This window comes from Tripterygium wilfordii, chromosome 4, assembly GCF_013401445.1.
Source record: "Tripterygium wilfordii isolate XIE 37 chromosome 4, ASM1340144v1, whole genome shotgun sequence".
NCBI classification, from domain to species: Eukaryota; Viridiplantae; Streptophyta; class Magnoliopsida; order Celastrales; family Celastraceae; genus Tripterygium; species Tripterygium wilfordii.
The window spans coordinates 9,860,385-9,874,088 of NC_052235.1; the positions used below are offsets into that span (position 1 = coordinate 9,860,385).

General features: G+C 39.7%; 2 protein-coding genes across 5 annotated transcripts; both read right to left on the minus strand.

Annotated features, from left to right (window-relative positions):
• Positions 1-276: 276 nt before the first annotated feature.
• Positions 277-9,201, minus strand: LOC119997980. Of its 4 annotated transcripts, XM_038845231.1 has the most exons (6): positions 8,986-9,201; positions 8,797-8,871; positions 8,535-8,596; positions 5,659-7,076; positions 861-1,019; positions 277-696 (listed from the first exon to the last, which is right to left on the minus strand). In XM_038845231.1, the coding sequence occupies exons 1-4, from the start codon at positions 9,184-9,186 to the stop codon at positions 6,797-6,799; spliced, it is 618 nt and encodes a 205-aa protein (XP_038701159.1). In that variant the 5' UTR covers positions 9,187-9,201; the 3' UTR covers positions 277-696; positions 861-1,019; positions 5,659-6,796. The 4 variants fall into 4 exon arrangements, 1 of the variants encoding a protein (XP_038701159.1); XR_005468131.1 differs by lacking the exons at positions 5,659-7,076; positions 8,535-8,596 and having other exon boundaries at positions 8,986-9,046; XR_005468130.1 differs by lacking the exons at positions 5,659-7,076; positions 8,535-8,596; positions 8,797-8,871; positions 8,986-9,201 and adding exons at positions 1,641-1,715; positions 1,830-4,595.
• Positions 9,202-11,563: 2,362 nt separating this feature from the next.
• LOC119997874 lies at positions 11,564-13,451 on the minus strand. Its single transcript, XM_038845103.1, has one exon. It carries the CDS (start codon positions 13,442-13,444, stop codon positions 12,167-12,169), a length of 1,278 nt encoding a protein of 425 aa, XP_038701031.1. The 5' UTR covers positions 13,445-13,451; the 3' UTR covers positions 11,564-12,166.
• Between the last annotated feature and the right edge of the window lie 253 nt (positions 13,452-13,704).

The following is a 13,704-nucleotide window of genomic DNA, read 5'->3' on the forward strand; positions in this document are numbered from 1 at the left end:
ATTTCTCTGAATTATCTTTAGATTGTAGATTCTAACCAGAAAAACACTTTTAGTGACGTAATAATCATAGTTTACTAAACCTAATGATATTTGCCTCATTTTCCACATTTAAAGTTATTTTGATAGTGAGAGAGGATCTATTGTAACGCCCCGATCCGAAATGCGTTACTTTTGGTATCATCTTATTCAATCTCCTAATTAATTCAATCATTAAGCCACTGAAAATTTCGGCAGCACCTCCCCTATTATGGAGGATGCCAACCTGGAGTCAATGCGCAACAAATATTACAATTACATTCCCAATCCTAGGCAGGGCCTCAGGCCACCTAACAAATCATATCATCGATAAATTCTCAAATTTAAGCAGGGTCTCAGGCCACCTAACAATCACATATAAATTTCCACACACAATAACATGTATAATCAAACAACCTGCATGCATAATCAATTGTCAGGACACGAAGTCCACAAACCCGGTTCGGGAGTCCTGATCACACGGAGCACCCTCCCAACCGTCCATCCAACCATCGAATTGAGGTGTCACACAACATGTCTCAATCAAGGAAAACAAGTATGATAAAATACTAGTAACATAATCAAATTTTAGAACCATCTAGTCTTATTCTTCTCCATAGGCCTATCCATGTCACGCACGCTCCTCCTGATCTGCAACCCTGGTACCGAAACTAGACTCACCTGCGAGGAGGGAATAAGGAGAAGAAAAGGGTGAGCAAAAGGCCCGGTAGGGAATAATAAAGAATAAATGAATAATACAAGACTGAAATATTAAGGAAAAACATAAATGCAACAATATGATAACTAACATCATGTACACCCAAAACACAAGTAGATAACAATACCATACGAAATCCTAACTTGGCCCACCGGCATCCCCACACTCATCGGGACCCTGAACAGCCCAACGACATCACCGCATGGTGCCTCAAGTACACGTACATGTGAAATCCTGACTCGGCCCACCGGCATTCCCATATTCATAGGAACCCTGAATAGCCCACCTGCATTCCACATTCCACATCAATCAAACCTAGGAGATGTACGGATCCATACCCGACATCCACCGTGCAACTACAATGCATGTCCAACATGGTTAAACAATGAAGTATACATACAACCTACATATATATATACTACTACATGATGCATGTTCAAGAATAATCCATGCTCAATAAAAGACTGAACATTTAGGGTGCAATAAAACTCAAGTCATATAACAAAGTAAACACAATGGGGTTGTTCTCCCTTAGGGACAATTAAGGCGAGAACGAGAATCATAATGCACAATGAGAAAAGATAAATGTTCTTTATAGGAGGACATATTCGAAGAGAATAGCAAAGGGTGAAATTTCCCTACCTCAAAGCGAATTTCAAGTTCTTACCACAACCACAATGTATACTCCACGTAAATTCACTAACCTATTCAATAAAATAAGCTTCATTAAATTTTCATATTCCTCAATCCATTCAACTCTCACATTCCATATTCTACAATCCAACCCATTTCTAAATATTCACATTCTACCTTAATTTTTCAAGGTTAAACCATTAAAATTCTATCACAATATTATTTTCATCCTAACCCAATTTTAATTAGAACATTTTGAGTCGAGAAATCTTACCTTGAAACTTGTTAGTTTCACCAAATGAAGAAAGCAAAGTCTCATCTTGAATTGGTTCAAGAACCACCCTTGAACCTAATAATATAGGAAGATTAGAGCCTAATTTCGAGTTATTGAACAAAGAAAACTCCCTTTGAATCAAAATCCCCAAAACCCATTTAGCTCCTAACCCTTGAACCAAGAATTTACCTTAATCCTTCTCTCTTCTTTAATCGAATGGAGTGTGGGTGTAGGTTTCAAGCTTGGAGCGTCATTACCATCTGGAGCTTCGCCGGAAAATCGCCGGAAGTGGAGCTGCCGTGGTGTGGTTTGAGAAGAAGCAAAGCAACCTTCTTTTTTTTTTTTTATATAAGAAGGTTACTCGGGTGAAGGCATCTGCGCCTTCACCCGTTTTACCTTCTTTTTTTATATTTATTTTTGTTTTGTTTGTTTATGTTATTATTTTTTTTTCCATTACTTTTTGTTCTTTTACTTATTTGACCCTAACTTTAATTCAGCTATTCTTTAAACTCTTATAACATTCTAACTTCATCCCACAACTTTTATTATTTTCCACAACTAAGTCTCATTTATTCATTTTATTTTTATTATTTTATATTTTTCTTTCCTTTTTATTAGAAAGGGGCATTACATCCTCCCCTCCATATAAAAATTTTACCCTCGAAATTTACGTACTTACCTAGACTTGCGAATCAATACGGATATTTCTCCTTCATCTTTGACTCAAGCTCCCAAGTCACCTCTTCCGTGTCGTGATGCATCCACAAGACTTTAACCAATGGTATCGCACTTGATTTTGTGACCTTGTCCTTTCGATCCAAAATCCTCATCAGTTGAAGAGTGTAGCTTCCATTTTCCTCCACTTCCAATGTGGTCCAATCTAAAACATGTGATGGATCCGGCTCATATTTTTGTATCATAGAAACATGAAACACATTATGAACTTTAGCCAATTTTGGTGGAAGCGCTAAACGATAGGCTACTAGTCCAACTAGCTCAAGGATTTCAAAAGGTCCCACAAACCGCGGTGTCAACTTCGCTTGTTTGCTATACCTTTGAATGCCACGTTGTGGACTAACCTTCAAAAATACCTTGTTCCCAACCGCAAATTCCAATGGCATTCTCTTCTTCTCTGCATAAAACTTTTGCCTACTTTGAGCCGTGATCAACCTTTTTCTAATCTTTTCAATTCCGTCTCTCGCCTCCTTCACCATTTTGAGTCTCGATACTGCTTTCTCTCCAACCTTCGCCCAACACAATGGTGACCTACAAGGCCTCCCATAAAGTGCTTCAATAGTGCCATCCCAATGCTACTCTGGTATGAGTTGTTGTACACAAACTCTGCCAAACGCAGGTATTTCTCCCAATTACCACCAAAATCTACCACACAAGCACGTAGCATATCCTCTAAAATCTGGATAGTCCTCTCACTCTGCCCATCACTCTATGGATGATATGGTGTAGTGAAATCCAACTATATCCCTAAGGCCTCCTGCAAACTGCCCCAAAATCTACCCGTGAATCGCGGGTCTCGATCTGACACAATGGATAGTGGCACTCGGTGGAGTCGCACTATCTCCTGCACGTACAATGTGCTTAATGACTCTAAGGTGTCCGTCTTGTTCATCAATAGGAAGTGAGCTGATTTGGTCAATCTATCGACTATCACCCAAATGCTATCATTTTGCTTAGGTGTCATCGGCAATGCTGTCACAAAGTCCATAGTGATCATCTCCCATTTCCATTGTGCCACTGGTAGGGGTTGTAGCAAACCCGCCGGCCTTTGGTGTTCCACCTTCACTTGTTGACATGTCAAGCATCTTGCCATAAATCTAGCTACATCGGCCTTCATGTCTCTCCACCAAAAGTTTCTTCTCAAGTCTTGGTACATCTTCGTGCCTCCGGGATGCATAGCAAATCGAGAATGGTGTGCTTCTTTCAAGATCTCCTCTTGTAGCTCCTTGTCATCGAGTACTATCAATCTCCCCGCAAACCTCACACCTCCATTATCACCCCGAACCCATCCGGAGTCCTCCTCAAATGTATCAAAAATCGGGTCCCCATTCTGTGTATCCATCACCTTTTGAATCAACATCGGTCTAGAAGTCATACTACCCAAATACACCTTTTCCTCTATACTTTGCAATCCCAAACCAAATTTTGACTTATTATCCCTACAATTCCCCACTCATATATAAACAAACTAGCAACTATATGCTTTCTACTCAATGCATCCGCAACCACATTTGCCTTACCCGGGTGATATTGTAAACTAAAGTCATAGTCCCCTAAATACTTCATCCACCTCCTTTGTCGCAAATTCAACTCTCTTTGAGTAAATAAATACTTAAGACTTTTGTGATCCGAAAAGACCTCAAATTTCTCGCCATAAAGATAATATCTAAGTTGATTCAATGCAAATACAATTGCCAGTAACTTCAAATAATGAACCGGATAGTTTTTCTCATGTATCTTCAACAATCTAAACCATACTCTACTACCCTATCTCTTTGCATCAACACACAACCCAACCCCACTCTAGAAGCATCATAATACACTTGGTATCCTACACTCCTCTCCGGAACCACTAATACCGGTGGAGACGTCAATCTACCCTTCAACTCCTCAAAAGCTTTCTCACACTCATCCGACCACACAAACGGTGTACCTTTCTACGTGAGTTGCATCATAGGTGCAGCAACACGTGAAAAGTCTTGGATAAACCTCCTATAATACCCCGCTAATCCCAAGAAACTCCTAATCTCCGAAACATTTTTAGGCCTCTCCCAATTCAACACGGATTCGACCTTAGAGTTATCTACCGCAATGCCCTCTTGCTTAATCACATGACCTAGGAATTTAACCTCCGTAGCCCAAAACTCACATTTGCTCAACTTAGCATATAATTGATTATCCCTCAATGTTTGCAACACTAACCTCAAGTGTTCCTCATGCTCCTCTATCGTCGGAGAATAAATCAAAATATCATCAATGAACATAACCACAAATCTATCCAAAAATGGACGAAGGACCCTTTGCATCAAATCCATAAACACTGCCGGAGCATTTGTCAACCCAAATGGCCTCACTAAAAACTCATAATGCCCATATCGTGTCCTAAATACCGTCTTCGAAATATCCTCATTTCTAATCCTCAATTGGTGGTACCCCAAACGTAAATCAATCTTAGAAAAATGCCTAGCACCTCTCAATTGATCAAACAAATCATTTATCCGTGGCAACGTATACGTGTTCCTTACCGTAACCTTGTTTAATTGCCGACAATCTATACACATCCTCAACGAGCCATCTTTATTCTTTATGAACAATACTGGTGCTCCCCATGGGGACACACTCGGTCTAATAAACCCCAAGTCTTGCAACTCTTCTAGCTGAGTCATCAATTCCTTCAATTCTGCCGGAGCCATCCGATATGGTGGAATCGAAATTGGCTTAACATTCGGATGCAACTCAATGGTAAAGGCAATCTCTCTCTTCGGTGGTAATCTGGGTAACTAATCCAAAAATACATCCATGTACTCTTCTACCACAGGTGTCGAAGTAGCTACATCACCCCTTGGTACCGATGTAATCAAACTTGTGACCCAACAATTTTGATATGAAGGGTTGTCCATGAAGTGAGGACATGGGACCCCCTTCGATCCGTGTAACTGTATTTCCCCTCCTTCTGGTACATTAAGAGTAACCTTCCTCTCCCAAAAGTCAAAAAATGCATGATGCTTTGTTAACCAATCCACTCCAAGGATTACATCAAAATCCTTGAAGTCCAAGACATACAAATCAACCTTTAGGACTATACTACCAAACCGACACACACAATCAAGAACTATACCCTCCAATAAGGTGAAATGCCCAAAAGAAGTGTCTACTGTAAACATTCACCTCATTGGAGAGATTTTCAAACTCAATGCACGTGCAAGGGATGCAGAAATGAATGATGTTGTAGCTCCTGAATCAAATAACACATTTACCCAACAATTTCAAATGAGAAAGGTACCTCCAATGAAGTTAGGATGCTCAGGTGCCTCCTAGTGTCCTAATGCAAATGCTCTCCCATGAGTCAATGATGTCTACTGCTTAGCCCCACCTCGCCCCCTCCCTCCTGACGAAACAGTAGAAGGAAGAGCTAGAGTAGGAGCTGGTGGTGGTAAACCCGATGCCTGTGACTGCTCCGAAGCTCTACCACTCTGTGGACACTCATGCTTCCTATGACCGATCATACCACACCCATAACACTTGACTCCCATGATGGTGCACTGATTCTTCTTATGGCCCTCCCGACTGCACTTGCAAATCTTGCAATCCCTTGGCCCCGAACCTTTGCCTTAATCAACCTTCTGGCCCTTCAAGCCCTGAAACTCAATCATCAGTTTCTTCTAGCTACCTCCTCCACTGTCACTAATTGTTGAGCTTTATGACCTTTCTGCACATCCCATTACTGGCGGGAGTTGTACTCTTCTCGCTCTAACTCTAGTGCCATATCCACCGTCTCATCATAAGTCCTCACCCAAGAAGCAATCTCCATCCTGTAGATGCTTGGAAGTAGACCGTCTCGGTATTTCTCAACTTTGCTTTCATCATATGGAGTATACTTATTCCCATACTTGTACAACTCCTCATACTTCTTGGTATACTGTGACACTGTCATCTCAAGTGTATGCACCAAATCAAGATATTGTTTGGCCTTATTCGCCTGGAAAGATCGTGGCATGAACCACTGCATAAATAGTAACTCAAAGGACACTCAAGTCAATCATTTTTCCTTTGATCCAAGGAATCCCACCACTCAAAAGCTGTCCCCCTAAAATAATATGAGATCAACATCATCCTCCTATTGTCCGGTATAGCCAAGGTATCCAATCGCCTGCTCATCTGGTGCAACCACTCCCCAGCCTCAAAACCCTCCGCCTCTCCAGAAAACTCCGGGGGATTTGTCTTACACAGCTGCTCCAACTCATATAACTTTCGTCCCGGCCTCGGCACAACTCTATCCTCAATATCAGCTTCTAAAATCTGCCCCTCACTGCGGTCCACTGGTGCCCTAACCATCTGAGTCTGTACCACGTGAGCTAGTGACCTCACTATCTCCACAATATCCCTTATAGATGTTGGTGGCTCCTCAATAGTAGGGAGGGTCACCTGCACTCTTGGGGTCTCCTGCACCTACCTTGGTGGAATAATCGTGGTCCTCGCTTGCTGACCACTCCCTGTATGTGGCTCGTCCTGCACAATCCCCTTCTCCCGTCTCCCTGTATCAGAATCAGGTACCAACTTCTGTGTACTGGAAGTATGCCTAGTAGTACGTGTCGTCCTACCATCTCGGCCCTTAACTCGGCCTCTCGGTCTCCCTCGCCTGCCCTCGACACTAGTGGCCTCCGTAGTACGAGAAGATTGAGTCGTCCTACGACTATCCATCTGCATCACCACAGATAATGCAATTCAACAATCAACTCAAACAAGAGTTTATGGAGAAATAATACATACCGAATTAGTGGAGGTCGTGACATGGCCTGGAGACTCACTAACATACTATACACACTTCCCTGGACCTATACACATATCCTATATTTCGTAACGCTCCGATACCAAAATGTAATGCCCCGACCAGGAATGTGTTACTTTTGGTATCATCTTAATCAATCTCCTAATTAATTCAATCATTAAGTCACCGAAAATTTCGGCAGCACCTCCCCTATTATGGAGGATGCCAACCTAGAGTCAATGCGCAACAAATATCACAATTACATTCCCAATCCTAGGCAGGGCCTCAGGCCATCTAACAATTCATATCACAAATAAATTCTCAAAGCTAAACAGGGCCTCAAGCCACCTAACTAATCATATCATCGATAAATTCTCAAATCTAAGTAGGGCCTCAGGCCACCTAACAATCACATATAAATTTTCACACACAATAACATGTATAATCATACAACCTGTATGCATAATCAATTGTTAAGACACGAAGTCCACAAATCCAGTTCGGGAGTCCCGATCATACGGAGCACCCTCCCAACCGTCCATCCAATCATCGAATTGAGGTGTCACACAACATGTCTCAATCAAGGAAAACAAGTATGATAAAATACTAGTAACATAATCAAATTTTGGAACCATCTAGTCTTATTCTTCTCCAGGGGCCTATCCATGTCACGCACGCTCCTCCTGATCTGTAACCCTGGTACCGAAACTAGACTCACCTGCGAGGAGGTAATAAGGAGAAGAAAAGGGTGAGCAAAAGGCCCGGTAGGGAATAATAAAGAATAAATGAATAATACAAGGCTGAAATATTAAGGAAAAACATAAATGCAACAATATGATAACTAACATCATGTACACCCAAAACACAAGTAGATAACAACACCATACGAAATCCTAACTTGGCCCACCGGCATCCCTATACTCATCGGGACCCTGAACAGCCCAACGGCATCACCGCATGGTGCCTCAAGTACATGTGAAATCCTAACTAGGCCCATCGACGTTCCCATATTCATAGGAACCTGAACTGCCCACCGACATTCCACATTTCACATCAATCAAACCTAAGAGATGTACGGGTCCATACCCGACATCAACCGTGCAAGTACAATGCATGTCCAACATGGTCAAACAATGAAGTATACATACAACCTACATATATATATATTACTACATAATGCATGTTCAAGAATAATCCATGCTCAATAAAAGACTGAACATGTAGGGTATGCAATAAAACTCAAGTCATATAACAAAGTAAACACAATGGGGTTGTTCTCCCTTAGGGACAATTAAGGCGAGAACGAGAATCATAATGAACAATGAGAAAAGATAAATGTTCTTATAGGAGGACATATTCGAAGAGAATAGCAAAGGGTGGAATTTCCCTACCTCAAAGCGAATTTCAAGTTCTTACCACAACCGCAATGTATACTCCACGTAAATTCACTAACCTATTCAATAAAATAAGCTTCATTAAATTTTCATATTCCTCAATCCATTCAACTCTCACATTCCATATTCTACAATCCAACCCATTTCTAAATATTCACATTCTACCTTAATTTTTCAAGGTTAAACCATTAAAATTTCACAATATTATTTTCATCCTAACCCAATTTTAATTAGAACACTTTGAGTCGAGAAATCTTACGTTGAAACTTGTTAGTTTCACCAAATCAAGAAAGCAAAGTCTCCTCTTGAATTGGTTCAAGAACCACCCTTGAACCTAATAATATAGGAAGATTAGAGCCTAATTTCGAGTTATTGAATAAAGAAAACTCCCTTTGAATCAAAATCCCCAAAACCCATTTAACTCGTAACCCTAGAACCAAGAATTTACCTTAATCCTTCTCTCTTCTTTAACCAAATGGAGTGTGGGTGTAGGTTTCAAGCTTGGAGCGCCCTTATCGTCTGGAGCTTCATCGGAAAGTCGTCGAAAGTGGAGCTGTCGTGGTGTGGTTTGAGAAGAAGCAAAGCAACCTTCTCCTTTTTTTTTATATAAGAAGGTTACTCGGGTGAAGGCATCTGCGCCTTCACCCATTTGACCCTTTTTTATTTTTTTTATATTTATTTTTGTTTTATTTTTGTTTTGTTTGTTTATGTTATTATTTTTTTTCCATTACTTTTTGTTCTTTTACTTATTTGACCCTAACTTTAATTCAGCTATTCTTTAAACTCTCATAACATTCTAACTTCATCCCACAAATTTTATTATTTTCCACAACTCAGTCTCATTTATTCATTTTATTTTTATTATTCTATATTTTTCTTTCCTTTTTATTAGAACGGGGTATTACATCTATCATGTATGTAAGGACAGACATTCTCGCATCTGCAACTAACACGCAAATGCCATGTCACCATCAACAATGACGTGGAAGATTAATTTTTGAAAAGAGTCCCTAACTTTTGGTGTTTGGCTGTTTGCTTGAATGAATTTTTCTTCACAAATTTCAATGCGTTATTTATTTTTGGGACAAGTAACAAAAAGGCCCCTCTACTTTTTTTCGTGCCAACGAAGCCCCTCTACTATGAAAAACAGACCACGTTAGCTCATTGAGCTCATTTTCCGTCAAATGATGCTGACATGGATCTCATTATCTTACATGAATTTGTTATAAGTTGAAACGAAAAATAGGTGTAAATTGTAACAAATATCAAGACGTACGGTGTGTTTCTTCATTTGAGCTAAACCCTAGATTATCCTCTTCTTCTTTCACATCTGTGCACGTCTTCTTCTAGCCCCTCTCTGGTTGCAGATCTCTTCTCCCTCTTTTTTAGGTTTGTATTCACTCTGGTTCCAACTCTCTTCTCTGTCGTTGCTATGCCATTTCTTTCGGTTTGGGTTGGATAATGATGTTGGGTTTCAATGTATGGGTTTCGATTTTGGCTTGTAGTTCATGGTTAGGGATTTCGATTTGACTTAGATTTCATTTAAGGGGTTTCAAATTAGGTATTAGTGTTCGAATTTGGGTTTTGTTATGTGGGTTTCAGTCATTGGTTTCAATTTTTGGATTTTAGGTTGTTTTTGATGTTAGGTTCAAATTCGTCCCTGTGTTTCTTTCAGGTTTCATCCATCTATATTGGATCTATATTATTGTTTATTCCATTGAAATGATCAATCGAAAGAGCAGAGCTGTGAGAAGACATATTTCAGTTGATGAGGTTAGTTTGATTTTGGTTTAAGTTTGCACATGATATGGAGCTGTTTTGACTACTCTACTGTTGTTGTTACAGGGAGCATCTAGTGGGTACCTAGCACTGATATGGATTTGTATTGGCATGTGTTTAAGTTCATGGATTATGTCTAGTTTGTAGTATTCTGGTTAATTGAAGCATGTTAGTTATCTGATTGGTTTTAATTTGACATATTTGGAATACAGGCCTTTTTTTTGTAACTGGTTGAAATGAGTGTGTAAATTGACGCTTTTTTGTAAACTTCAAGGGCTTATTTGACCCATTTTTAAAAGTATAAGGGCTTTAAACAATTGATAATTATAACTTTTTAGAATTCCATAATTCAAGTTTTGAAATTAACCAATTAAATTCCACATCATCCACTAACGGCAATGTCAGCATCATTTGATGAAAAATGAGCTCGAAGGGCTAATGTGGCCCCTTTTTCATAGTAGAGGGGCTTCGTTGGTACGAAAAAATATAGAGGGGTCTGGTTGACCCTTTTTTGTAAGTAGATGGGCCTTTTCGTTACTTGTCCCTTTATTCTTTCAAGGAAATCGAATGGTCCTCTGCCCATCGCTCTTGAATGTATAAATTATGACATAACGAAATACTGTAACAAGTTATATCACATAGAATTTTTAGACACTCAGTGCAATTACAACATGTCCCCATATGTTATGATTAGGGCTCACTCTTGTCCAGGGATTATTGGCATCCCAGAGTCCTCGGGAGCGTGGACGAACTTTAAAAAAATTATCTTTTAAAAAATAATTTAAATTTCATATATTAATTAAATAAGACTCTTCTAGCATTTTGAGATGTAAAATCACTAATCACATTGGTGGTGGGTCTTTATGTAATTTTATTGGACCTTCAAACACAATGAGGTCCATCAAAATTACAATGCTAAACCCAATTTATTTGGACCATTTAGATTTCTTCTAACCCAACTAAACATTAAAAAAACATTAAAATTAGGCGGGGTCAAAATTTAACTTTGACATATATGTGTATATATATATATATGTTAAAAAAAGAGTGAGGTCAGTTGACCACACAACAACCTTCTGTATAGGTGAGTCCACCCGTGGGTTCTAATGAGTTGGTTCTTCCATAAATTAGTATATAGTATGATCAAGGCTTAGTCTACCAATTCAAGGCATATTGACCAACTGGTTTGGACCTGCTTATTTATAAGAAACAAAAAAAAAATTTGAGTTTAAGATCCATAGTGCTTTAAGTATCCTCTTAAGCGTATTATATAGTATTATGACTACCAGCACATAAGAGGGTTTACACGGCAACATTGTGCCTCTTACTTGAGACTTTGAAGACCGATTGCCCATTCCTCAATACACGGGTCACGGGAGCTATGCTTCTCAATACAACGATGACTGGCTCCCAACTGGTCTTCCGAAGGCTATCTTTCTTAACGTGAAACAATAGAAATGAACGCTAAAATTGCAGTCTCCCTTGTAACATTCAAGGGAAATTTCTTGATCATTCTTACTGCACAACTGGCATGCAAGGAAGTCTTGTTTCCTTAGGGTGAAAAAGAGATCGTGTTCGTGCAGATCGAGAGCCTCGATGATGGTTCCTAGCTTGACGTAGGGGCAGTCACCATGAGCACAATGAGGATGAACATAGATCGGACACTCAAGATAATTAGGACAACTGTAAAACCAAATATTAGGATCTCTATATTGTTCACAAATATCACAATAAGGAAATCCATCCGAATCATCGTTTCCATGGTATGAGAGGACAAGAGAATTTTCATCGTATTCGTACTTGGCAGTATATGGTAGTGTGGCGCATCCATAGTCCAATGCGAAGGGACATCATTTTCTGCATCGGAGCATGTACTTGCCGTCTTCCCTACCAACCTTGCCGCAAGAAGTACATCGTGGATAGTTATTGCTTTGGGTAAACACACTGAGGGGGTGCTTATGACTATCATGGAAGAATTCAAGAGGATTGACTAAAGCACATCGGATATCAATTGTGAATTCTTCAAAACAAGCTCGACAATGATAGGCGAAGCCATGGAACGGATTTGAGCAAGCAAAACAATAGCAAATGCAACTTTCATCGTTTGGCTCAAGGGTTAGGGGGTGTTGTGGGTGAAGAGGGTGATTGATTTGTTTTGGAAATTTGGAACAGTTGATGTGGAGAGAAAAATCACATTCTAGACACTTGTAAAAGGGATAAGAGATTTGATGCATGCAGGCATCACATTTTGTTTCAATCGCATGATCATCATCATGATGTTGTACCATAAATAATTTATGATGAGGATGACTGAAATGCTCAATCTCTTGTTCAACTAATTGGTCATCCGCTGCCTCAATTTCTTCTGTCCAGAACTTTTGTCTCACTTCTCGTAAGTTGTCTAGTGCACAGACGACATGGACAACAGAGGGACAATGTTGACAAGAATAACATCCAAATTTTCTATTCACTTCTTGGCGACAAATTCTACAAGTCAAATCAATAGATTGACTTTCTGGAAGGAAATAAGTGTGGATGAGTGGGTAATCATGTTGTAATAAGTAGACAGTGAATGACAGTGACATACATTTATTGTGAACTACAACATGACAGTTAGTGCAGATCCATGGGAGCAAATCTCCTCCTAACAAGACTCCAGACTGAAAACTATATATGCCACAGAAATCGCATGTAAATGGATCTGACTTGGACCAATGAGTGAAATGATGCTTGTGAGTTTCAGTTTGAATGAAGCACCGTGCAAGCAAAGCGCAATTGATATCAAGGTCAAATTTGCAATCAGAGCAATGATAAAGGAAACCATCAGTATTTAGCCCAATACACATATCACAGATAAATCTACCGGAACCGTATGGTGAATTGGAGAGAAGAATCAAAGGGTGTTTACGATGTGAGGGGTGCTTAATCGTAGGGGGCAACTCTGCACAGGTCTTATGAAGAAAGAAATAGCACTCACTGCAAGAGTAAAAGCTAGCACCAGCCAATGATTTCGAGCACGCACAACAAAGAATTTCTTCATCGCCATTTAGGTGTATGGCTTCCTCTTCACAGAAGATGAGATCGTGAGGGTGGACGTGATCTACAGATATCAATTGAAGGACCTCCATACCTCTACAATTTCAATTATATCTCTGCATGATCATCGGTCAGATTGCCTGCCTATCAATTTATAGACGCCCTCAACCTCAAGTCTAAGTCTAAGTCAATATGTGGATAAATAATATTTAAAGTGGTTGCATGCCATTTTCCAGTTCCTTTCTAAGAAACTTCATATCAAATCAAACTTTGTTTAATATTTAGCCCGTGAAAACAAATACGTTGTATAAAAATAATCTTCATTTGAGGTCCTTGGACTTGGTGTTCACAA

Coding starts and splice junctions, on each gene's coding strand:
- LOC119997980 (XM_038845231.1), bottom strand. CDS start 9,186: ATGGGTGAAGGCGCAGATGCCTTCACCCGAGTAACCTTCTTATATAAA. Junction 8,872..8,985: donor AAGAAGAGAGAAGGATTAAG/GTAAATTCTTGG, acceptor CTATATTATTAG/GTTCAAGGGTGGTTCTTGAA. Junction 8,597..8,796: donor TGAAACTAACAAGTTTCAAC/GTAAGATTTCTC, acceptor TTTATTGAATAG/GTTAGTGAATTTACGTGGAG.
- LOC119997874 (XM_038845103.1), bottom strand. CDS start 13,444: ATGGAGGTCCTTCAATTGATATCTGTAGATCACGTCCACCCTCACGAT.